This window comes from Micropterus salmoides, unplaced genomic scaffold (genome assembly GCF_014851395.1).
Source record: "Micropterus salmoides isolate LMB-PRFRI ecotype aquatic unplaced genomic scaffold, ASM1485139v1 Ms_hic_scaffold_9, whole genome shotgun sequence".
Classification (NCBI taxonomy): domain Eukaryota; kingdom Metazoa; phylum Chordata; class Actinopteri; order Centrarchiformes; family Centrarchidae; genus Micropterus; species Micropterus salmoides.
In genome coordinates, this window is record NW_024044681.1 from 34,321,539 (window position 1) to 34,348,095 (window position 26,557).

Here is a 26,557-nt window from a genome sequence, read left to right on the forward strand (position 1 = left end):
GCTGGAAGTAGCCATCAGAGGATGGGTGGTTATTTCAGTCAAAGTTGCTCTTCTATCAGCTTGAATCAGTCGGCCCATTCTCCTCTGACCTCTAGCATCAACAAGGCATTTTCGCCCACAGGACTGACACATACTGGATGTTTTTCCCTTTTCACACCATTCTTTGTAAACCCTAGAAATGGTTGTGCGTGAAAATCCCAGTAACTGAGCAGATTGTAAAATACTCAGACCGGCCAGTCTGGCACCAACAACCATGCCACGCTCAAAATTGCTTAAATCACGTTTCTTTCCCATTCTGACATTCAGTTTGGAGTTCAGGAGATTGTCTTGACCAGGACCACACCCCTAAATGCATTGAAGCAACTGCCATGTGATTGGTTGATTAGATAATTGCATTAATGAGAAATTGAACAGGTGTTCCCAATAATCCTTTAGGTGAGTGTGTGTATATATATATATATATATATATATATAAGGCCATAAGAAGACTGCCAAGACCCTGAAACTGACCTGCAGCAGGGTGGCCAAGACTATACATGGTCTGGGGCTGCATGAGTGCTGCCGGCACTGGGATGCTACAGTTCACTGAGGGAACCATGAATGCCAACATGTACTGTGACATACTGAAGCAGAGCATGAACCCCTCCCTTTGGAGACAGGGCAGTGTTCCAACATGATAACAACCCCAAACGCACCTCCAAGACGACCACTGCCTCGCTAAAGAAGCTGAGGGTAAAGGTGATGGACTGGCCAAGCAGGGCTCCAGACCTAAACCCTATTGAGCATCTGTGGGGAATCCTCAAATGGAAGGTGGAGGAGCGCAAGGTCTCTAACATCCACCAGCTCCGTGATGTCGTCATGGAGGAGTGGAAGAGGACTCCAGTGGCAACCTGTGAAGCTCTGGTGAACTCCATGCCCGAGAGGGTTAAGGCTGGGAAATAATGGTAGCCTTAGGGGTGCCCTCATTTTTGTTGCCAGCGGTTTAGACATTAATGGCTGTGTGATGTGTTATTTTAAGAGGAATGCTAATTTACACTATTATACAAGCTGTACACTCACTACTTTATATTCTAGCAAAGTGTCATTTCTTCAGTGTTGTCACATGAAAAGATATAATCACATATTTACAGAAATGTGAGTGGTGTACACACTTTTATGAGTTACTGTATATAACATCAAACGCTGTCAACATATAAGAAGTGTAGAAGTGCATCAAAATAAGCAATATATATGTATTAAATATTTTGATACATTTCTTTTATGTTGTGATTGAAGTTTCAAATGAAACAGTATGTTTATAGTGACATAAATATTATGCCATACATCTACCAGTCCCATTCTTTAAAGTATAGCATATGTGTTCAGTAGGGTTCTGGGTTTAACACACATGTATCAATTACTTGTTGAGTTGCAATTGGCTCAGGAGGTAGAGCGGATTGCCAGTTAATCAGAAGGTCGGTTGTTCAATCCCTGGCTCCTCCAGGCTGCGTGTCGAAGTGTCCTTGGGCAAGATACTGAACCCTGAATTGCCCCTGGCGGCTGTTCCACCGGTGTTTGAATGTGTGTGAGTGTTAGTTTCAGCATTTACATTTGACTACATGATGTGCTAGTGGGATTATTGTGCAGAATTGCCTGTAAACTTTGCCGGTGGCAATGACCTACCTTTTATCTCCCTTCCACCAGGTGTCTCCACCTCTCAGACCCAGCAGGCCTACACCTCTCAGGTACTCCAGCCCGAAGAAGCTCTCTACCTCCGCAAGAAGAAGAAACGGCCCATCCTCCATGACCCATATACTCGCTTTTCTGCTCTGCTGTACCGCCGAACACCCCGGGAGGACCAGAAGGCTATTTTGGCCAGCATGGACAACATAGACCTAGACCATGCCACCCTTCTCTAAAACATGCAATATGCCCCCATTCCAAAATGACACTAGCTACACACCAGATAGAAAAAATAACACTCAATTAAAGATATTTATTAAGGGTAATGGCACTAAATTTCAGCATTCACATTTATAGTGTAGCTACACCCTTGGTCAGTTCAATCTGCAGTAGTAAGCATTCTGCCATGTTCATGAGCTAATCTGTGATGACAAGAAATGTTTTTAGAAGAATCCAAAATCAGAAAAACCCACAACAACTTTTTTTTCCAGTAAAAAAGTCCAGATTAATGTTTGTGTCTAAAATCTGGTCCCAACATACTGTCACCGTCAGTGAATAGCAGCAGCGGTGATTGGTATGGCATCACCGAGTCTTGGTTCTAAGGCTTTCCCTCTGAAATGTTTTTTTAAAGTTATTTTTCCAACTACTCATTGGGATGCCCAAATGCACAACAACGATCTGTGTATGCTTAAATCAAGTAGTATTCCCTTTAAAAAATGTATTTAGACTTTTAGCAATTCAAATCAAAATGATAGCTGCCACAGTTTTGCAAAGTTTTACTCCAGTGCAAAAAGATTAATGCAAAAAGAGCCAATACATGATTACCAGCTCCCACTTTTTTCTAATAAAAAAAAACCCAGGTTTCCTACTCTAGTGTTCTACTCTAGTGCTTCTCCAGGCTTGGGTCATGTTTCTTGTGCCGAGCCAATCCCCCCCATAAAAGCCCTGTGGGTCTCCGTTTACAGCACCTTCCACGGGATCCTCTCCGCCAGCAACGTCTCTTATCTGCCGAGAAACTCGCCTCACAAATGTGGGTGTTCTCACTCCCTACCAAGTATACCTCAGAGCACAGGACACGAGACCACACCACCACCAGGATCAGCAGCAAAACAAACTAGCCTTTTTCATCTCTGTAGTCATTATTGTACTTGCTTTTTTTATAATGATATGTTCTAGTTTTCCATTCTAATATGTACTTCTTTAATTTGTCTTTAAATGATAATTCTGTCACATAAGTGAAGAAATTCACCGTCAGTCATTTCCTCATCTTTTCTGCTCTGTAAATGATCAGGACGAGAACCCTGAACTACTTTACTTGGCCTACAAAATGAATTATTAATTAACTTTCACTAAATGTAATTTCTTATTGAATGGATGTCATTCAGTAGTAAATCACACAGGGTTTCACCAGGGGCTTACTGGGACATTTGCATTTCACACACTTGACACAAACCATTAACAGGCACAATGAACAGTGGTAATAACTTTCAGTTATTCTATATAAAGTAATTTAATTGCTCCAATTAACCACTCTGCCTTTAGCTTATCATAACTCATCAGTTTGCACTGGAGCAAAATCTTGTCCATTTCCTTTGTGTACATCTCCTCCAGTTCTTCTACTTTAGGTAGTGTAGAGGGTTTAAAATCCTATTCAGAAAGAACAATAGTTATGCCAAAAACAATTTAAATTTAAATTCAATACAATGATGTGTAGTGGAGGATAAGATTTTGTGCCATAGTAGGCTATATGATAGTATTTATACATATTAGAAGGCATAAAAAACAATATCTTTGTTTGGCCTTAATGGAGCTTCTGGGTGGTTGCCTGCTTCGCTTGTGTCTAATTTATATTTCTGTTTGATTTTTTTATTTGCATGTTTGTGTGTGTGTGTGTATGTATGTACCTGCCTCTTTTGGTCATTTTCTATTCATAGCCTTTTGTCTCTTTTGTCTTGTCATATGAAATGGAAATGCTGAGAGTACAGTCATACCTAAAGAAAATAGTATGTGGCATTGAAGGCAACACAAAGTGAGCCAAAAGTTTTAGTTGTTTACATGTTTCTCAGTTTTACTTTGAAAAATTCCAGTGATTGAGATGATTAAATCTGCCTGTCTAACTGACCTGGACATGTGGATACTAATGAGCTAAATTAATTTTATTGGATATGTAAAGGAAGTGCCATAACATCAGAAACTCACCTCTCATATTACACATGCTGTAGCTCAGTCATATTTTAGATTCAACAAAGAGTGAGTGTGTACTCCCAACAGCTCAAACTTTTGTTGCTGTTCATTTATTTATTTTTCAGTTTTGCTGAAAAGGTGCTCAGTTTCTCTAGCAGATATATTCACTTGTAGATGTTGCGGTAACATATCTTGAGCTCCTAATACAACATCAAAGCAGTGTCCATGTTCTGCTGAATTGTGTTTGGAGTGGTATTGCTCAGAGGTATGTTAAGTGGTGATGTGCAGATTTTATGTATGTATTTATTTGTGTAATGTTATATTGTGATTTTGAGCAGATTCTGACACAGCTGCAACTCCAACATAGTCTTCTAAATCAACCACATTTTAAGTGAATAAATTCCATTGCTTTATTAAGATATTTCCACAATAAATTCTTGCAGAAAGAGCAGTGTCAAGGTTTCAGAAATGCTGCTCTGACTTCTCTCATTTTTTGGTTTTCAAATTAATGTGGAGTGAAAAGGCGATGTTTTTTCATGTACATCTATTTAATATAAATATTTATAAGTCTCCTGAGAGCAATGATCATACATGAATAGGCAAGCAAAAATTATTTTAAAGAGAAGTGTCTTAACTCACGACCATATCCAGTACACTGGGGAAAAAAGGTCCATTTATGCATCATACAGATGCAGGTTGCTTTAGTTTAGTAATTTTATTAAAGAAGCTAGTGCCTTTATTTATGATGGGATTATTATGTGTACAAGTTTGTCTGCAACTACTGTATCAATATGATGATTTATTGTGGAAATAACTTTGAAATAAACGTATTATTACCATGCAGAACTTCAGTGAAACCACAGTCTCCACTTCCAAAGATAACAGAGTCAGCATGAATAATTTCAGTGAGAATGAAGTGGCATGAAAATGCACATAGACCACGAAAATCACTGATCATTGATGGATTCCCTACCACAACAAACAACAAAAACATATTAATGAGAGCTACTGTCCACCTCTGTGAATGTGGTGGTAATTAAAGACTTCACAGACAATACTTTTGTTAACCAAGATAAAAGAGAAAGGAACTGCCATGTGACCAAGATTGTTTTTACGTTCTTTCTAAGGCTCTGACTGATTGTAGTGACTGAAATGTATCAGTGAAGAAGTCATCTCATCATAGGTGCTTGAGCAGTGGTGTCAAACAGAGGCTCTTCTCACAGCCTAAGGTGCTAAGGAAATCATAAAGTGATGCTGTACTAATGTTTGATCCTTCCATATAATTGAATACAAATGCCACTTTCATTTTCACAACTGTTACTGTTGTATTGTTGTATTTTTGGAACTTTTTATATAAAGAAATGAGAAAAGGCTGCTCTGCTGCCTTTGTTTAAAATAATCTGTGGTTAGAAGGTGCTTGTTGGAGTGGTGGTTGGATTCAAAATCGCACTGACAGAGAAACAAGGACCTCTTCTTCGATATTATGGCATATTTAAATAGAGATATTTTAAAAAACTGCAGACGCTCTGATGCATAATGTTCTACAAATCAAATGTCTAATTGTTGCTGTTATAATGTGTTATCATTGTTTTTATGCCATTTATAGAAAGGTATTTGTTACATAGAAGAAGAAGAGTACCATAGTTTCCTTTTAAAATAACATTTTGGTTTATTGAATGTTTCACTGCAGATGTTCTGATGTTTGTGTTGCTGTGTGTCCTCTTAGCAGAGCTCTGGAGAGAATTCATTGAATGAATGAAGGCACTAGGTTTGTTTTGTTGAAAAACTTCGGCAATGTACTTTCTAGGCCTGCATGAGCGAGGGGACTGAAGTCATTGCATATAACAGTGTCTGAAAAGACAAGGCAAACACTAGGGACAGTGTGCTTGCCATCAATTAACAATGAATTCCCCAATTAGGACTATAATGATTTAGTCTTAAACATTGCTAAGAAATAAGCAAGATATTAATGTTAGCTAAGTATGGGAATCTGACATGCCCTAATATTGGCAGAGCATTTCTAACAAATTCTTACAAAACAATCACTATTTCCTATCAATAATATAAGGTTTAAGAATGGAATCAATATTAGTTATCAGTCATAGAAAAGTCCTGCAACTTCCTTTAAAACATTTAAATCAAGAATTTAAAACAACGCTAAATCTTTTAACAATAATGATAGCGTGTAATGTACATACTGTACTGTACCAACATATTGTCCCATTATATTGTTCTGTTGATAAATTAATTCATTGCATACATTGTATCTGCTAAATCAAAACTGCTGCATACACTGAACATATTGTTCGATGTTGTAATTATCCTATATTTTAAAGGAAACCAAAACACTGACAGATGAAATTTGTTGATATAATTAGTCTGTTTATTGTAAAATGTAAAATAAGAAATTACATAATAAATTAAAATTGGTCAATAATATGCATGCAGCTACAGAAATTAATCTAAAATATATTCACTTTTTTCAATATGGAAAAAGTTTTATGTAGATGCTGCTGTGACTGTTTGAGAGTGAAGTCAGAGAACTTAAAAATAGTAATGGAAATAAAGAGCATGAGCCTATACATCACCTCCAAATTGCATTGGATTAACCACATCCAAAATGATAAACTAACTCAACTAAAGCACTGAAATGTGCATTGCTCCATACATAGTGAAGGTTCAGTGGTATGATATTGTTTTTATATGTTTTGATTGAAACTTCAGTAGACCAACTTAGAGAAAACCCTGGAAATTCAAAAGACAGCTCTTCAAACCAATGGTGGTGGGAAATTGTGTGACTGTGCAGTTATTTCATCACCAAGGGCTTTAATGAGACTTAGTGAAGTAAAGAGTTTGGGAGCTGGATGGGTGAGACATCTTAATAAGCCTGAGGGAGGTCCAATCCTTCCAAAAAAGTACTGTATACCTCTTAATGTGCCACTGAGAAATATGTCCATGTACATAGTGTATAGTAAAAGATATTACTTGCATGGTATAAACATTTGAATGCTACTGACAAAAATGGGGGATCAACACTGGGTAGCTGTTATGTATAAGAAAAGCGTGACAGTGATCTGTTTAGTCCCGAATTTTGAAGCAAAAGACAATGAAACATGCTGTCCTTAACTGAAAGTAGGTAGTAAGACTTTTAAATGGACTACAAAATACTGTGGTGCATGGGTAAAAAACAAACAGTTCAGTAAAACAACCTAGTGTGCTGGCAGACACAATCCTAATGTTACTCTTGACAAATAATGCTGGTGTACTCTTGTTCTGGCTAATAAGGAAACTTTTAGGTTCAAATTTTCAAATTCCACCCTTCAGGCAGTTTTGCCACAGTAGCGTTGAGATGCAATAATAGCACATGCCATGAGGTTAGATAAGTTCAGTGGATTTGAAGCCGTTAAAACACCCAGAATTGTTTGTAGATAATTTGGTAATTAGGGCAGGTAGATTTGCTCTTTACCACTTCTGTGATGTCTATCAATTGATATTTTTTATAGTACATTAGTTGAACATTACCTCACTAACTGTAGTCTGGAGTGAAAAGAAACAAGTCCATTGTGATGCTCTTTTTATAAAATGCAGTCTCTGATTCACACATGTACTGTAACTTTGTCACGAGCCCCTAATAGTGCAACACATTTTGAAATAACAGTTATAATTTGCAGTTGATGGTACAGTACAGGACTCAAATCCAAATAGCACAGAATTAGTTATGTTTGTGGCGTCTGAAGAAAAAACGAACTATTTTTCTCATTAAAAGACTATTTGTAAAGAAAATCTCAGTACTGTATCACTCTTGACTCTCAAGCTGAGGAGAAACTATAGTCTGGCTTCGGTGTCATTTCGCTCTGGCTTTACATATTTTAAGATGCATAAAGAGAGACATATCGTATTGTTGACTTTTATCCCATATGCTAAGAATAGAGAATCTCTGGTGCTAACACATGCCAGGCAAGTCAAAAGGTTTTGCTGCTTTTTTACTTATTGGACCATATTTAGTTGCTCTTGAAATGCATTCATTGCAGTTCACCCAACACCTAAAACTTTCATATCGTTTTCCTTATATAAAAAAAACAAACAAAAGAAAATCAAGCAAATTTGAGCCCAAATTACATTACATCACATTTAAATTTATTCATTTGACAGACGCTTTTATCCAAAGTGACTTACATTTAAGGAATAACATACAAGCATCAACACAGCATCAATACAGTAAACTAGCAATTTATATGTGTTGTCATATAAAGTTTGATCATATCATTTGGATTCCTGTAAATAATTAGACATACTGGTATTTTGACTCATGGTCAGAAGTGACATACTGCTCCCAATATTATCTTAACATTTTGGCCTTGAACTGCAGATTCATTCAATGATATAGTGCAGTGTAACACATCACAAATGACTGCTCTGTCTTTCAAATGAAACAGCTCATAGGCCAGTAAAATGTTGCAATTAACTTCCTTTATAATAAAAGTAGAAGTCCAAGCATAGGTTACATAATCATATTTTCACCTATCAGACTTTAAAAGACTTTCAGTGGGTATTTTCTTTATTGTCAAGAACATTGTTTAAAAGAATAATGGATATTATAGTAAATACCTCCTCCAGGAACTATAGGCAGAATCACAGGCAAAATGCTTGCTAAACCGAAACAATTGCTAATTACAGAAATATTATCTCTTACTGACAGGAAAGAGTCATTGAGATAGATAACTTCTTCTAAATTAAACTTTAAACAAAGCAAAGCTAATATAGCTAAGCTCATTTAATATGAGTCTGTGTGTAATGCAAAACACTGCAGATACTTGCCATCAGTGTATCGATAAAACAACTTTTGTCCAGTCTCGAGTGAACAAAAAGGCATTACAGATTTCAAATTTGAAAAAAAAAAAAGTTTCTTTACACCGTGTAAATAATATCTCAAGTAAGCATACCTTGTCTTATATATTTTTTTGTAGAAGAAAATATGATGCACTTCAACTATATTGAAGACTGAGTGGGAACCGTGTAGTGTAGGGTCTGCTTCAGTGACACATTATAACATGATGTAACAGACCAATGTCTACAGTATATGTGAGTGATGGAAATCTTCTAAATGCTAGAAATTAGTTTAAGAATTTGATATTATAGAGCCAGGAAATATAGAGACAGTATATCGTCATGGAACCAAAATGGTTATATGAGTATATATTTGCAGACAGTACTTGTTCAAGAATGTAAGAATATATTCTATTATTTTTATATCAATGTGTTGCTTTATACTGTAGCAATGCAGAATCTTACACAAAGAAGATAAATATGACGTCCGTCTGAGGTTTTCAGTTGTGTACAAAACAAAAGAGAATGGTGCACCAAAATGGCTGTCACTGTACTGTATATCTCACTGTCTATTACTCAGAGACTCTCAGAGAAAGATACAGCAAACTAGTTATTATAGCAACGTTCATTGGTGTGAATAGCAAATGTAATTGTTAAATTATTTGTGGGCCATCATCGCTTATCATTTGTTCTTTTGAGGACAGTGATTTAGCTCCTCGCTAGTTTTTTCTTTTTGGTTGATTACCCAGCTGGCTTCTGCAGTCACGCATTCATCTTTTTGAAATATTTTTTGGCATGAAAGAATGGAATCATTAGTGCTCTCTTGCAATCTGTATCACTGCAGAGCACATAAATATAAATGTATAATCATCTAATTCAAAAACTGTGCAGATAGAAATGTTTCACAGTGTGTATTTACAGTATGTATGTAACGGACACAGTGCTTCATGATGCTGCTTTGAACTGACATAAGGGGATCCAAAATGTTTGCTTTTGGTTATAAACACAAGCATGTGCAAGTTAACACGATGAACGCTCAAAAGGGGAGGTTGAGCATTGCAGCAGCTGCTAAAAGTTACTCCAGACATTGGAAACATTGAATTCAGTGCTGTACATTGCCAAAAACACGCCATATACATTCTGACAACTGGTGCTATTTAAAAAACATCTGTGGTGCTTTTTTAAGTTAGTTATTTCCTTGCTTCAGACAAAATGTAGCTACACAATCCTGTACTGTACTGTAGGTTGCTGTTTGGCCAGTAAGTCATCATTTTACCTGGTTGGGTCATGTGTGTAGATGGTTTTCTTTGGCTGCTGTTGTTTCAGGGAATATGCAGATCAGATAGGACTAACATTTTGAGTGGCAAATTTTAAAGCAAGGAAATTTAATAGGACATTCATTTGAATACACGTGTCATAATGATTTTCTTGAGATTGAGTTTACAATTTTCTTGTTAATTTTGGTCTGAACTTCACAGTGCTTCAAAGTCTAATGTATTGGTGGTTGCAAATAGTATCCACACATTGTGTTTGGTGCTGAGTGAACAGATATGCTCACCATGACTTTTTATACGGTATTCATCTTAAACATTCAAATCCCTCTATTGTCTTTCTATCAGGTCAAGTAAACATATTAACTCCCCCTACAGGTACCCTTTTATTGTACAGTGTAGACAACATCAACATGGTGTGACAGGAGGAGGTGAAATTAAGACTTCCACTCACCTTTAAGTCAATAGAACTGGTTCTTCAGCAACAGACCCCAAAACCCTCATTAGATAAAGGTTGTTGCTTACAAGGGACCTGTAGTGTTACTATGTTTGAAAGACCAGACTAGAGAAAGCATCAGAATATTGTCTTATAAAGATGCTGTTTAAAACTAGTTTAAAAAGTTTGCTGCGAACACTCAACTCAACTTTTTGGAGCCTCTATACATGCAAACTTGTACAAGTTTTCAAGTACAAGTTACATGAAGCTGATTATCTCTTTTCTTTTGATTTAATCACAAAATGCAATACAAGTGGAAGAAGAACAAACTGAACTCATTGTCTCCTCTTAATTGTTCGGTCTTCCTGAGATGCGTAGAACTGGTTTGAGTTACTGTTCTTTGTTATCATGACCTTCTGAAAAACAAGAACGTGTGAGTGTGTTCAATCTTAGTTACAGGCGTAGACAACTCAGTACCTCAAAATGTCTCTTCATGGAAATCTCTAGTCCAGAAATGTAACTACAGTTACGACAGTTTTTTATGTTCACCATTTCTGACAAGTCAGTGCTCATTATGCTTTTTATATTTGTTGGCACAAACACTAAAAAGAATGTATGGCTATTGTAATTCCTGCTCACCCCCACTCTTCCTAAAAATTGAAGCTTTTAAAGCAACTAAATTGAACTGTCAGTTTTTTGTATTTCAAATGTCTTGGTATGCTTGTTGTAGTTGTATATTCATAATGGTGTATATTACATCAGTTTTTATTTATTAAAATGTTTAAATTTTCTAAGATGACTTTTCCTGTTATTCAGAAAAGTGGTCATTATATTTTTTAAGCACTTATATTTAAAGATGAAGAGTTATTTCATAAGCATTTTGTTTAAGCACCATATCAGTATTTTCCCTACTGTTTCAAGCAGCTATTGATCTCCATTAATTACATTTCTGTATATATAAAATAAATGAGCAGATTGCATTGCACATTGCATAGGAATAATGTAACTATAACAAAAACATCAACTAATTGATTAAAATATCTAAAACATAACATCATGATCCAATTAGAACTATTGTGTGATAAAGCATGCAAAACCATTGATATGGTGCTTTTAAAGCAATGTCCATCAACATTTAGGTTAGTGAAAAAATGAGGTAGCCTACTGTTAGGAACATGAATTTCTAACTTCTCATCTAGCTAGCGTCACCACCAGGTCAACATTTCAGTTTGTCCCAATGATATGATCAATACTGTAGTTTATGACCAAATACCTGCAGAACATCTGATATTCCCATCAGCCTCAGCTGGATATTGGGTTTAGTGCTACTTAGCAAATATTAGCATGCTAAACCTGATAAACACTGTGCTAAACATGCTGACATCACAGCAGAGCTGCTCATAAGTTTTGCCTCTCAGAACTGCTAGCATGGCTGCAAACTCTTGTTTTTATCTTGTTTGTAGTGATACAGTACTACTGGTAAAAAGGGTAAAAGTTTAGCTGGCTATTATAAAGAAAAAAGTTATTAATCAGAAGTGTATGGTATACAGTAAATATACTATATTTTTGGTACAGCACAGCAGACTGACAGAATTAATGCTGAGAGAATAAAATGGAAATTGTGGGCCCCGCACTCCTTCCTACCATTGCTATTAGGTATTAAGGTATTATCTTGTTTGCCCATTGTCCTCCAAAAACTGTGCCTTGGACCTGACATGACATGCTGGCTCACAGCCATTGCCAACAAAATGGTATTATGTTGATACATTTATGTTAAATGTCAAAAGTTTTTATTCTAAATGTGGGTCTTGTGTTGCCCTGCTCCTGTAGTCATGTCCTGTAGGCTAAGTTATCCCTTTCCAAATGAATGAATGAAATTATAATTTTCTGGAGAATGTCCTTGGTAGGAGGACTTTGTAAGACTGGTTCCACACAGTATTTTAGCTAAAAGTACATTGTTACTTCTTCCGCAATGCATGTTGTTCCAGTACCACTTTTAACCCTGCAAACAAGCGGCTCCTTCTCTCGCGAGATCAGCGGTTGCTTAGCAACCGACGTCAACAGCGCTTGATAAAGCTAACACCAGCGCTACGCTATCTAAGGAGTCACGAAGTTACATTGACTTTTCAATTCATATAATGGAGGTAAGTGCTCTTCTAAGGCTTTTCTCTCTAAATGTTTACAGGGCAACGTAAAGTTGATGTTGTTTTGCATTATATATTCAACACACCGCTGGTTAAAATGTGGCAAGTTATTGTCAGCAAAATACGCGTAAGTTAACTTAACTGTTAGTTGAAAGTTTCTAACGTAACGTTATATAGGCTAACGTTAACGTTAGACTGCGTGGAAATAAACTATTAGCATGTTCGCTTACGTTATTTTCACTACTGTGCAAATCTGTACCTGTAATCTGTATTCACTTAACCTACTGTAAGTTAAATTGTGAAATACAAAGGCAAAGCCTGAAAATTACCACTAGATTAAGAGTTATGTAAGTTTAGTAACTTCGGGTGTAACATTAATAACTGACACATAACCTGTCTGTTATTTATATTTGGAATCCCCCTTTTCACTGGGACAGGTCTGGGGAGCAGGTCCAGCCTGTTCAGCCCAATCTCACTCCCAGCCTTCACACATATTCACCTGCAGTCTGTGGCTTTGCTGTATTTCCAGGAGACAGGACCAGTAAGAGAGGACATGTTTGAGTGCTTGGAGGAGTTCCAGGTGGTCCTCAATGAGCTTGTTGGGGACAAGAGTATGGACAAGGTCCGGGTGGAGTACGAGAAGCTCATCCATGCACTGAAGAAGGCCAGAGAGAATGAGAAGAGGCTAATGTCCAAATGCAGAGAGCTGAATGCAGAGATTGTGTCCACCTCAACTAAAGTTGCAGCTGCCCTGAAACTGTCCCAGGAAGATGAGACAACAATTACTTCACTAAAAAGGGTAAATTATTTATTTGTATGTGGTTGTTTTTTATGCCCCTTTTTTGGCATCATTTGAAACATAGAGGTTTTGTTATTTGGGTGATGTTTTATCATTTGTCCATCAGATTCAATTAACTCAACAATGTTTTGCAAAACAATTCTTTTGCTTTCACTGTAGGAGCTGGATAAAGCTTGGAAAATGGTAGATGCTGCTCATGATAAAGAGAAGAAGGACAAAGAGACCATCAGGAATTTAAAAGAAGAAGTTTCCAACCTAATCAAAATGGCTGAACAGAAAACTGGCTTCTCTAAGGACCAGGAGCAGAGGTGATTTGTCCTCCTCCTCATGCGCTAATGATGTATTGTGTGGATACTGTAGATAAAGTGGATGGAACCAACTGTAATCAGTTTTTTCAGTGATCTACTAAAAATGAATGAGGAGTTGACCAAGGAGAGAGATCAGCTGCTGATAACCATGGAGGGTCTGAGAGAAAAACTAAACAAGGCCGTCATAACCCAGCAGGAGATAGAGGCCCAACGAGATAGTGCCTTAGAAAATATATCACAGGTAACTAAGTTAAACCGTTGGACTGCTAAATGCAAACTTTTGTGCCAAAGCAATACAATAACCAGAAATAGGAAATAAAATGCAATTAAATCTGGAGCTGATGCCAACGTGTTGCTGCTCTGTATGTCTAAATGCAGCTCCAGCAGGAGTTCCAGGTACAGCAGAACGAGATTTCCCGGGAGATGAGGTTGAAGGAAAAGCTGGACAAGGAGGTGAAAGAGCTGCACACCAACATAGAGGCCAAGATGGGGGAAATCAAAGCTCTGAATCTGCAGGGCCAAAAGGCCAAAGAGGAGCAGCAGAGACTGGAGCAGCAGCTGAAAGAGCTCAAGGTGAGCAATGGACTGGGACACTTAAGCTGATGATACACAGAGCAACTTTTAGAGCAATCGTGCAGGGCAACGTTGTCGTCAGTGTTAATGAGTAAAGATTACTACCGTAATCCCTTTACCCCACCACTCCGCCACCCGCCCCGCTGCTATCTGTTCAAAACATAGTCGGACTTGCCACTAGCAAGATTGCTCAGAAAGTTGCCCCGTGTATCATCAGCTTTAATGGTGTAGTGTTTAGAAAGCTCACTGCTATATTTTAGAAAAATAGATGATTGAAGGATATACAGTATATATACATATTTGTTTTCTTTATCCAAAATGTAACAGTTTATTTATACATATGTATAACATTTGTGTATATATATGTATATGTATGTATGTATTTAAAAAAGGCCTGGGATTTTGAAGGTTCTGCGCAGTATCTTAGTTGTTCTTTGAGGATATATATATATATATATATATATATATATATATACACAAAAATAGTAGTTATAGCTTAGTTATATGTAGTTTTATTATCTTTTGGATTGAATTGCATATATTGGAAGTTCTTTATGATATTAAGTTTACATAGTACAGCAGGGAAGCTACTAGGTATACAAAAAACACTATGTCTGTTATTGTCAGTGTATATTTTATTATAACATTGTCAAACCAGTGTCCATGGAATTGTGTGTTTAATAAACAGAATTTCATTACACACCTCATCCCTTCTCTGACTGTGACAGATCTTGAATGAGCGATCCACCAAGGAGCTGGAGCAGATGCAAGTGAAGAACACCAAGCTGCAGCAGGAGTGTGAGCAGCTCTCATCACTCAAAGAACGTCTCTCTTTGGAAAATCAGCAGAACACAAATGAACTCAAGGTACAGGTTGATCCACTGATACACATACACACCTGAGCAACAGAGACAGACTTCCACCTCTCAAATAAACCTGTACTGTATATATAGATATACTGTATAGATGCGGGATTGGTTGTGTATGTTAGCAGTGTTTGCGTGTGCCTGTCCATGCATGCTTTTGAATGTGAATGGGATACAGTGATAAAGTAACAGAACTGATAGTGAGTTCACACTGTTTATGAGAGGTACTGTATATGTACATTTTAACCCTGATTGCTAAGTCACACAACATGGAGTTCTTCCAGAGCTGCTTTTCCACTCATCCTTAGGTAGGCAGGTTTCTAGTGCGAGTTCCTTAGGAAAAAAAGGTCAGAGTTATATTTATTTAGATTTTTTTAGACAAGAATGAATAATATTTGACATTTTCCTAATGATAATCCCCTTGTGGAAACCAAAACACTGTACAGTATAGTGAAAAAAAGGTATATATAAAAAGGTTACTCCTCACTGATCTATACATACATGAAGTAGCTGAAGTTGGACGGTCCTGAAAGTGATTATTTAACATGCAGCATACAGTGACTAAATCAGAGTAGAGGTAAAGCTGTGTAAGCATTACTCGGCTTACCTTCAGAAATATTTTTTTTCTCTGATTCTCTAAAGAAAAGTCATGTGACTAGCACTTTTCTTAGTATTCTCTCAAATCTGCAGTAGTGGAGGATACTTGAGACTGGATGATGGTGTGATTCTGTCCTGTTGAACCACATGGGGGCACTGCCCTGACAGTACGTTATGTAATGAGCAAGCCAGAAACAGGTCTACTACGTCTTGAACTGTATCATATTCACAAAAAGCAAAGACAGCAAAAAAGAGAAATGCTTTTTCTTTTTTAAGTACTTGTAAACAGTTGTGTTAAGGCTGTGGTCAGACAAACCTTATTTGAGTTATAGAAGGTACAAGGTGATTTATTTATCATTTTACAACACAGGGTTGTTTAACTAGGTGAATCTTAGCCTTATGCTACAACTAATGTAGAAAAATTGTAGATGGGTGAATGAATAATAAGTCATAAAGTAACATCTGTTATCCACTCTCCTTTTTCAAAACCCTTTCCCATCCTCACTACTTCTGTGTAATGCTTCAACACCTCCCCTCCCACCTGTCAGATGAGAGAAGAGGAGGTGAATCAGATGCGTCAGGAGATTACCAAACAAACAAAGATGAGAGAAGCCATCCAGAAGAAGCTCCACCAGATGGAGGATCAGAAAGCTGATGTGGATGTGCAGAGGGAGACACTGAAAGCTCAGATCGCTGGTCTGGAGAAAGGTACGGGAGTTTGACGTCAGCAGATATGTTGCTGCATGCATTTTCACTGCTGCAGCAGCTTTGCAGATGAATTCTGTCGGTCACAGATACCTCAGTCCACAATAGTGCAGCATAAAGCCACATCATATCACATTATATATCGGTCTCCCCATGGTGGAGATAAAGAATCGTCCCTCTCTCTCCGTCACCCCTCAGTCACCTCTTGGGCTGTTGGCTGCTGGAAGTCCTTGCAGTAATGTTGGCATTAAGCAGTGGTGGGGGAACATCAGTCACCACCATGTGGCGACGCTGCAGCTCATCAAGCAGCCTGTCAATAAACACCAACTTAGATTCTCTGTTAATAAACTATACCTACACACTAAGTTATTGATATGTTCTATCGTAAGACTAAAATATGTTATTTATATTTGTAGTTAGCTAAGAAAACCAAATGATTTTATCAGCAGCAGTGTTTAACAGTCAAATAAGTTCATTTGTCATTGTTTAGCCTGTAAAACACTACAACTGCATCAGAAACAACCTGCTCCAAATACTTTTTTTCTGGCTTTCTCTGATAGTACATGGCCGTAGTTTTGTCATAGACACACACATGCACTTGGAGAGTGACATGAATCATCTTCTCTGTTCCCAGTCTTTCTCTCCATCACTGCTGCCCTGTCTTTGTCCCTGTGAACTCCTAAGTAATGACAGTACAAGATAAGATTGGATGATTACAGGCTAATGAAAAATCAGTGTGTGAAGTCATGTTTTAAACCTATTATTTTGTTGAATTTACTGCATAAGCATGCGTGTTGAATGACTGTGTTACATCAATTTCTCCTTCCCCTTCCCCTTCCCCATACCATATCATCCCTCAGTTGCAATCTCCAATTTTCCCTACCACACCCATAGATGGGCAAGAAATAATATTAAGCATAATGTACAGGCTACATTTCCAGATGTGTATAAACATAAACAAATCTTTCTCCTTCCGCAGATCTTGAATCTTCCCAAAAGCAAGTTGAAACTGACAGGAAAGCCATAGACGAGCTGATCCGAGAGAGAGACATCCTAAATAAGGTATAAATGTTTACCTTAGGTTCTTGCAAACTAGAAATACTTGTATCATTCAACAACATAAATAAGATATATTTACTGTTTCTGTATTTGTGGGTATGGTCCCATTTAATAGAACATGGTCAAAGCTGCACAGTCAACTGAGAAACAGCAGAACCTTGTGAAGCTCCTGGAGCAGGACAAGAAGACCTTGGAACACGAGATCAATGGATACCGCCAGGAGGCCCAAAAGCAGCGCAAGATCATCCAACAGCTGGAAAAAGAACGTGACCGCTACATCAATGAGACAAGCAACCTCATGCAGAAGGCAGGTTATGCAGAAGAGCGAGCTTACTGAATGTTATTATTTGTAATATATAGTTTAAGTATAAGTTATTTATCAAAACAAGGTTGGGAAACCTGCTATCAACCTTGGCCTGTCTGAGGGGAACTGTTCTCCCTTCCACAGGTCCAACAAAAAATGAATGACATTGAAGTAAGAGAGATGGAGATATTTGATTGGAGGAAGAAGGTCACTGAGGCAGAGTGCAAGCTCAAACAGCAAGAGAACCTGCTGGAATCTGTTGTGTCTGAAAGAAACATGTACAGCAAAAACCTCATTGAGGCTCAGGTACGAATGACGTCTTCTCGTCGTCCACAGCTGATCGTCAATTTTTTGAAGCTTGCCAGCGAGTCAGCTGCATCATGCCAAAATGTATTACACCAATAGTTTCTAGGACATGGAAAAGTTATGACTGTGAGAGTCTTTAATTTCTTGAAATAACATATTGCACTAGGGATTTTTTCAGTCATTTTACTCTGTTTTAACTAGTTTAAAAAGATGCCTGAAGCTAAATATAGTCACTTGTGTCCAGTGTTATTACCAACCCCTTTCTCACAATTTCTATTAACTTTGTGACCACTGGTTGCACTGGTTTAATGTATGTGTTTAATATATGGTTTATATAAGCCTAACTTATTTTTTCTTCATTTCTTTCCCCCTTCCACCGTCTGTGTTTCTCAGGAAGAGATTGCAGAGATGAAGAGGAAGATGAAGACCATGAACAACCAGGTCAACCGATTGAGAGATGAGATCACTGGAAAGGAGCTGGCCCTTACCAAGGATCAGCAGGAACACAAGCGCTTAGAGAAGGATAACGAGGCCCTCAAGGTACTGCAGCCTGCCTGATTGACCCTACGCTAAGCCACGTCCCGAACACGCGGCTGGCCAATCACAGCTCAGTATAGACTGTGGATTGTTCACAATATTTCTTGACAGTGGTAGCGCCGTGAAAAAAGTCTGACAGGTCTCACAGTTGGTTGGACTTAGCAACAGTAACTATGGGGGGGCGTGGCTTAGTGAAGGGTCAATTGGTTCTGAGTTGGGTGAGATTTTTGAGTTTCTTATCATCATTTAGGTTTTTATTACTTAGCCCTTTTAGTAACTTTAGGCTTGGAAGAATGGTCCCCATTCACATGTTGGCGTGTGTATCGTCTGGTAAACCCCCGCCCCCATTCACAACCAGGAAGAGTAACTAGTATAAATTTGTGTTTTAGTATACTATAACATTAAAAAAAATATAATTTTTGTATAATTTTAATAAATTTATAGGTTACACTTTATCTGGATAGTCTGTCTACAGATAGTAGACAATATTTTTCTTATATTACACCCCTGTGCTAATGTTAGTGTATTCATTATAATTCCGATAATAGTATACTATATAGCTTACCACTAGTACAATATTGATTCCAGTTGGACAAAACAGCAGTGAAATTTTTGAGGGTTGTTTTCATTCATTAAGTTATTGAGTAAGAGAAACTGTCTGCAGTGGTAGTTAGTCTCTCATTTTTTAATGCTAAGTTGTAACTTGTCAACAATCATAACCATTCATGCCGAACACCAAGTTCAGCATTTTGAAAGTTTTCTGTAGTGCATCAACCATTTTTACTGTCCCACCAAAAATTAAAATGTAGAATGCATGTATGTGTGCACCCACTCTGTGTCCTGCTACAGGCGGAGCTGCAGATGATGAAGCTCCAGCTTGAAGACACAAAGCAGCGTGTTGACAGTCAGAAAGCAGAACAGCAAAAACTGCAGAAGATTATAGCTGATGCTGATGCTGAGCAGATCCAACAGAAGAAGCAACTGGAACAGGTAAAGAAATAGAAGGAGGCAGACAAGATCAAGCAAAGAAAGAGAAGGACAAACAGAGGCTTGTATCTGATTATTTTGTTGGCGCAACTTCTCTCAAGGTGATAAGAGAGCGGGACAACCTGGGCAAACAGCTGCTACGCCGCAACGATGAGCGCACGCTGCTGTGTGAGAAGATCAGGATCCAGCAGTCAATCCTGAGCAAGGGGGACTTCCACTACAACCAGCTGATGGAAGACATTCGCCTGCTCAAGCTGGAGATCAAGAGGCTCCGGCGCAAGAAGAACATTCTGGACAAGACTGTACCCAACACAGAGGACCTGAGGTAAAGGAGAGAAGAGGGCCTGAGCAGGATAAAGAGAGAGTTTGAACAAAGACAGCTTGCGTTGAATCACTCTAAGAGAAGAATTTGAAGTAGAGAAGAAAGGCAGGATGGAGAAAGAATGAGGTGACCTAGTAAGTTTTCAGAGTAGAAATGTACAGTTCAAAAAAAGCTAGGGCAAGGTGGAGAGACATCCAGACTCTGAGGTAGGAATAACTTCTTTTGAACCTCTAACTTAAATAGCAAACTCTCTATTAAAACTCCATAGTGTCTATAGTAAAGCTTTGCCTTTTAGACTCCAGTCAACCCGTAGTCACTTCATTAATTCATCACCTTCATTTTAATCTTTCATAAATGTATAATTTTGTATCGTGATTTTTACACAACCAGCTAAAAGAAAAGCAGCCCATTGTTTTTGCTAGTATTTTCTGTCTCTTCTTTTCTTCATTGACTAAAATTAGCTTACAGTAATTGTGGGGCAAATTTAGTATATTAATTGTGAAAGTAAATGTTGTATGTGAGGATTGTGTGAAATACCACTGGGTTGTTGTGTTGGAGGCGGGAGCTGTTCCACCTGCAGAGGGAGCTGCTTAGAGAGAGGACGAGGAACAGCATCCTCGAGGAGCAGCTGAAGCCCATAAATATTCACAGATGGAGACGACTGGAGGTGAAGGACTTGTTTAATAGTGTCCGTGTGGATTAGCTGTGGATAAGCCATTACCAGTCCTAGCCTGTTGTATTTTCATTTTTAGTCTTTGTGAACCACCCTTCAAGCAGGGTAAACCTCATTATTCACAAAGGAAAAGGTTAGGTCATTAACATTTTTAAATGACTCTCGCTTGCAGGGCAGTGACCCCGGCAAATACGAACTCATCCAGAAGATTCAGTCCTTACAAAAACGACTGATCGCCAAAACCCAAGAGCTTGAGGAACGGGAACTCCTATTACAGGTAAACATTTGCCACACTCTCTCCTCAGTGTGTTCTCACAAGCACACACACTCACTTTACACGCGTCTTTGCATTAGTCTTATCCCCGTGAGGAAGCAATGTGACTTCTTCAAAAAGGAGCTGGTCAGTAAACCATTACCTCTACCACCAGTCTGTATGTAAGTGCTACAGTAATCGTTGGCACTGCAGCAGCCGACTGCTTAGACGCCAACGGTGAGAGACAATTCCCGTCAGGTACTAGGTAGACCTCAAATGTGTCTTGTAGAACAACACAATAACAACAATAAGAGATTATTATTAATTCTACCACAGGAAAGAAAGCTGGACCCATTCAGAATGTTTTAGTGTTTAGCTAAAAGGATCTTGTTTTGAACTGACTTTAAAAGCTTATTAGAGGAATTTGATTCCTTTGATAGCTATCGCTTTAGTCCAGTGGTTTTGGAAACATCTTCATAACTATATGTTCACCATAATAATGTTAATTTAATCTATTATTTACTATTTACAAATTGTTTATTACTTAGTCTTATTACTCTGAACAAAATTATAAAGGCAACACTTTTGTTTTTGCCACCATTCCTCATGAGCTGAACTCAAAGATCTAAGACTTTCTCTATGTACACAAAAGGCCTATTTCTCTCAAATATTGTTCACAAATCTGTCAAAATCTGTGTCAGTGAGCACTTCTCTTTTACCGAGATTATCCATCCACCTCACAGGTGTGGCATATCAAGATACTGATCAGACAGCATGGGGATTGCACAGGTGTGCCTTAGGCTGGCCAAAATGTACAGAGCAGATGGCAGACAGCGTGTATGGCGTCGTGTGAGTGAGCAGTTTGCTGATGTCAACGTTATGGATCGAGTTGCCCATGGTGGCTGTGGGGTTATGGTATGGGCAGGCGTGTGTCATGGACAACAAGCACAGGTCCATTTTATTGATAGTATTTTATATGCACAGAGATACCATGACGAGATCCTGAGGCCCATTGTTGTGCCATTCATCCACGACCATCACCTCATGTTGCAGAATGATAATGCACAGCCCAAGCGGGAAGCTTCTGGCCTGAGACGAAAATCCAATGCGGACGTCCCTTTAACCTGCATTCTATTGAATGGCCAGCGGGGGGCGACTCTTCTGGTTGCAAAAGAAGTCCGGTTCCATTAGAAACAATGGTAAAATGACCCTACTTCTCAGCTGATTTATTACCTCAGTAAACACTTCCCTGATGAGTTTATTGTCTCAATTGCTAGTTTCAGGTCTTCTTTAATACAACACGATGTTTATTTAGTAAATTATGGTCCCATTTAGAGGAAAATAGACCATAAAGCAAAGTATGCTTCAGGGCAGGATTATCTATGATTAACAAGTCGGTACAATGGCGACCTGTCATTCAGGCTAGACTGACTCATACCCACGGCACTGAGTAAATTTAACCAGTGCTGTTGAAAAAGCGTATTAGGAGTTGCGTGTTCACTTTCACTGGTGAGTGCATTTACTTTTAAGCCTGTTGTTCGCTAGACAAAATTGTCAGCCCTGTTGAAGTGACAGTTAACGTGAATTACAGATGCACCTAGCTAAAGCAAGCTAACTAGCTCCACAAACGGCCGTTAGCTCCACCGTCTTGTCCAAAAATGGTCACGTTCGGGCACTTCCTGGTTGCAAAAACTCAATATGGCGGCTTCAAAATGGCAGTCCACAAACCAACGGATGATGTCACGATGACTACGTCCACTTCTTATATACAGTCTATGGCACGGTCCCATGTTGCAAGGATCTGTACAGAATTCCTGGAAGCTGAAAACATCCCAGTTCTTGCATGGCCAGCATACTCACCGGACATGTCACCCATTGAGCATGTTTGGGATGTTCTGGATCGGCGTATACGACAGCGTGTTCCAGGTCCTGCCAATATCCAACAACTTCGCACAGCCATTGAAGAGGAGTGGACCAACATTCCACAGGCCACAATCAACAACCTGATCAACTCTATGTGAAGGAGATGTGTTGATATGCCACACCTGTGAGGTGGATGGATTATCTCAGAAAAGGAGAAGTGAAATCTAACACAGATTTTGACAGATTTGTCAACAGTATCAGAATCAGAATCAGCTTTATTGCCATGTATGTATACACATACGAGGAATTTGATTCTGGATTGTACATGGCTCACAATGTGATTACTCATACAAAAACACAAAATCACAATAATAAAAAAATAAATAAAATCAGACACAGACTTCAGGGTAGATAACACAAATATACACACTGAACAAAAACAATATAGACATTGACAAATAGTGCAGTGAGCAGAGTGCAGAGGATGCAGGAGTATGTACATGTTGGAGGTGGATGTGATATACAGGTACATATATATGCATAAATGTACACATGTACATAGTGTAATGAAGCATAGTGCAAAGGATGCTGGAATAAATAAGTATAAGTATTTTGTGCAGGAGTTATGACTTGAGGTAGGTGGATTAGGTATACAGTATCTACAATATGACAATATAACAGTATGAACAGTACTGAAATAAAGTGTTACCCAGTGAACAGTGGCTGATTAGAGACAGAGTTACTGGGTTATTGCACAAGAATTGTTGCTGACACTGTGAGTCAAAAATCAGCTGTTCATCAGAGTGATGGATGGTGGGAAGAAACTGTTCCTGAGTCTGTTGGTTTTGGCGTGCAGTGCTCTGTAGCGCTTACCAGAGGGGAGAAGCTGGAACAGATTGTATCAGGGGTGAAATGGATCTGCAGTGATGTTTCTTGCCTGTTTCCTGACTCTAGAAATGTATAAGTCCTGAATGGAGGGCTTCAGGACCCGCCTTTTCAGGACCTGCCTTACTCTGCTTCTGATTGGCTAGTAGTCCTTCACTAGGTACTGCGCATGTGCAACTCATGATAAAGATCCAATAAAAGTGAGGTGCTTCACTCTGTAGCTAAAATTAAAGATGGTGAAAAGAGGAGCTGCAGCAATGTGCAGTATGACAAAAAATATGGTGTTGAATGAATGAAACCATGTAAACCTGTTTTGGTGCAACCCCTAAAGAAAATGAGGAACCTGAAAATAAGTATAATGTGACAACTTTAAAGGATAAGGCGGTTGTTGTTACAGTTTACAAATCCTGTGAAAAGTCCCAAACCAACAACAACAGTCCATGAAATTATATATTCAGCCATGAATATGTACATTCATCTTGCTGTGTTTCCTCGAATCAGCAGAAAATTTTATGTTTTCCAATGAGAAATGTGTGATTTGACATCATATTGGGCCATTATTTTCACCATATCTCTGAACAAAAAGTTGGAAAAGCTAGAGCAGATAATGAATAAACAACACCCAAAGATCAGTCTGCTGGAGGAACTACAAACTTTAGATCTGGAGAAAGTAATTTGGTTGGTTCTGTTGCTCCGCAGTGATTTTACAGTGATGGCACAGCATGTTTTGGACATCACCCCTAAGCCTTAACGGCAGGAAAACCCTGTTAATATGACCTCAGAATCATTATAGATACGACTGTTCATGTTTGCCTTTTGTGTCTTCATTTTACAGCTTCTGACATTTATCTGTAGACATTAATGTGAAAAATAGGCAACATGAGAAACCTCCTCCCTTCTTAGGTGCATTTTATTTGCACATTAACATCTAAAAAGAAACGTCTCCTCATCAGCTTAAAAGGACTACTTTGCATCACTAATTAGCTTTACTAACCTCGGCTCCTCCAGTCCCCTCCGTCCTTTCTTTTCCAAAACCACTTTTTCAGACTGAAAACTGAAAAATAATTGAATCAGTCTGTACAGGACAGAGCTGCAGGCTACGTCAATTTACTCTAAGTTTTTACCTGATGTTCTCAACATTGGACAAGTAGGCAGTAATAAAATACAGCTTCCAGTTACTTTCTATTAATTGAGCTAATGTTAAGTTACATAGCAGCTCTGTAGCTGCTGTAGAAGCTTTCCTGCTCAGCTGCGCAGTCTGAAGGGTCACTTTCTGCCGCTCGGACAATCCAACACTCACTACGCACCTCCCGCTGATCTTAAAACACCATCTGTCACGTATTTCTGCATAGAATGAGGAGAGGCAGCGAGCCAAGCATTGACTGCTGCCTTGCTCGCACAGTGTGCGAGTGAAAACATTTGTAGCGTATAGTTTAATGATCGTGGGAAATTTTAGTAGTGGCAGTCGTGATTCAAATATAGAGGATACACTGTCTTGTAAAGAGACTCCATAGTTTCCTAAAACAACTATTCGCTGTAGCAAACAGGAGTCAAACAGGATGGATTAGTGCATCTGTTGGGGACTATTTTCATCTGCAGATTAAACTACGTTTCATACTCTAATGAGTATTTGGTTATCTTCTATTTCCCCGCCAAGGAAAAGGAGAAGCTGTATGTGGAGCTGAAGCACATTCTGGCCCGGCAGCCGGGTCCCGAGGCTGCTGAGCAGCTCCAGCAGTGCCAGTGGACGATCAGAGAGAGAACTAAAAAGCTCAAGGTCATCCCTCACATCCTTTTCTTACCTGTCAAAGCTTATACTGTATCTCATGTTTTTGTTTTCTTGTTTTCTTGTGTTTTTCTTGCTGTAGTCCACTTCTTCATGTTTTCTCGTTTGACACCATCAGATTCTGGTTTTGCCAAGTCAACTATTTCTTTCTCTGTCCTTCACAATCCTGTGTCCATTATACATTTGAAACACTTGAGTAAGTTGCCATAATACAGTATGGCAAGCAGAAGTACCAGACTTAATCTTATCTGTGTTAAGGTGTTGTCAGATATACTTAAATATGAAGACATTTAGGTTGATATTTATTTCAGACAGTTCATCCTTTCAGTGACATGTTTTTTCAAAGTCAAATGATCCTCACCAGTACAACTCACTGTTTAAATATTTTTTAAATAACACATACATATCAGAACAGATGCAGCACCTGATTTCAAGTAATACATTGTACCTGTTTGCTTCTCTGTGTTCTATCACAAATTTTGTTTTTTCCTCTGATTCCACAGGTGTTGATAGCAGAGCTGAGAATGCTCGACTCAAAGATGAATGAGTACAAAAGTGAGAATCAAAGTTTAGCTAATGAGCTAGCAAACATTAAGAAGAAGTACCTCTTTCAGAAAAAGCTTCACAGGTGAGATTGATCTTTGCATCTTAGCAATCGGGTATTATTGATCTGTTCAAAATGCACAATTCATTTTATGCAGGGAGCATGTACACTGTAGCAGTTAGTGATAGTTCTGTTTGCTCTCTAATGTCCTGGAGCTCTGTGTGTCTCATCAGTGAGCAGAGGACCAAGACTAAGGTGGAGCAGCTGGAACCCCTGCCCCAGCTGAGCAGCAAACCTCATTTCACCGGAGGAGGCTTCAGGATCGAAAACCCCGTGAGAAGATAATGGCCGTTATGATGGAATATTTTATAATCCATCTGACACATTATCAGCACCTTTTTATCCTGTATTTTACCTTTATGCAATCATGAACTCTCTGGTCAATACTTTCACAATTTAGATGGATGACATGTATGACTTACAATAATGGTAACTTAATGATAAAAAATACTGCTAATTTCATTTGGAGAGTCCGAAGGGTGTGCCCCATCCCTCCCATCATACCAGGATATATATATATATATATATACATTTTCATTTGGGGGTGTACTCACTTTTGTTGCCAGTGGTTTAGACATTAATGGCTGTGTGATCTGTTTTGAGGGG

The 26,557-nt window shown here is 38.5% G+C and overlaps 2 protein-coding genes across 3 annotated transcripts in view; both read left to right on the forward strand.

Moving 5' to 3' along the window:
- The window catches only part of LOC119895740 (protein turtle homolog B-like), a 143,415-nt gene extending 132,244 nt beyond the window's left edge, over window positions 1–11,171 (forward strand). For both annotated transcript variants that reach the window (XM_038709038.1, XM_038709039.1), the window contains exon 20: window positions 1,684–11,171. In XM_038709038.1, the coding sequence (XP_038564966.1) occupies window positions 1,684–1,898 (215 nt within the window). In that variant the 3' untranslated portion in view covers window positions 1,899–11,171. The remainder of the gene's footprint in view (window positions 1–1,683) is intronic.
- A 1,297-nt stretch (window positions 11,172–12,468) lies between these two features.
- On the forward strand, window positions 12,469–26,488 carry cfap58 (cilia and flagella associated protein 58). The gene is made up of 18 exons (XM_038707561.1): window positions 12,469–12,524; window positions 13,054–13,323; window positions 13,483–13,631; window positions 13,722–13,872; window positions 14,010–14,204; window positions 14,933–15,070; window positions 16,216–16,375; window positions 17,352–17,434; window positions 17,547–17,738; window positions 17,880–18,041; window positions 18,435–18,581; window positions 19,428–19,568; window positions 19,667–19,890; window positions 20,446–20,554; window positions 20,733–20,837; window positions 25,219–25,338; window positions 25,851–25,975; window positions 26,125–26,488. Exons 1-18 carry the CDS (start codon window positions 12,519–12,521, stop codon window positions 26,234–26,236), a joined length of 2,589 nt encoding a protein of 862 aa, XP_038563489.1. The 5' UTR covers window positions 12,469–12,518; the 3' UTR covers window positions 26,237–26,488.
- Window positions 26,489–26,557: the final 69 nt, after the last annotated feature.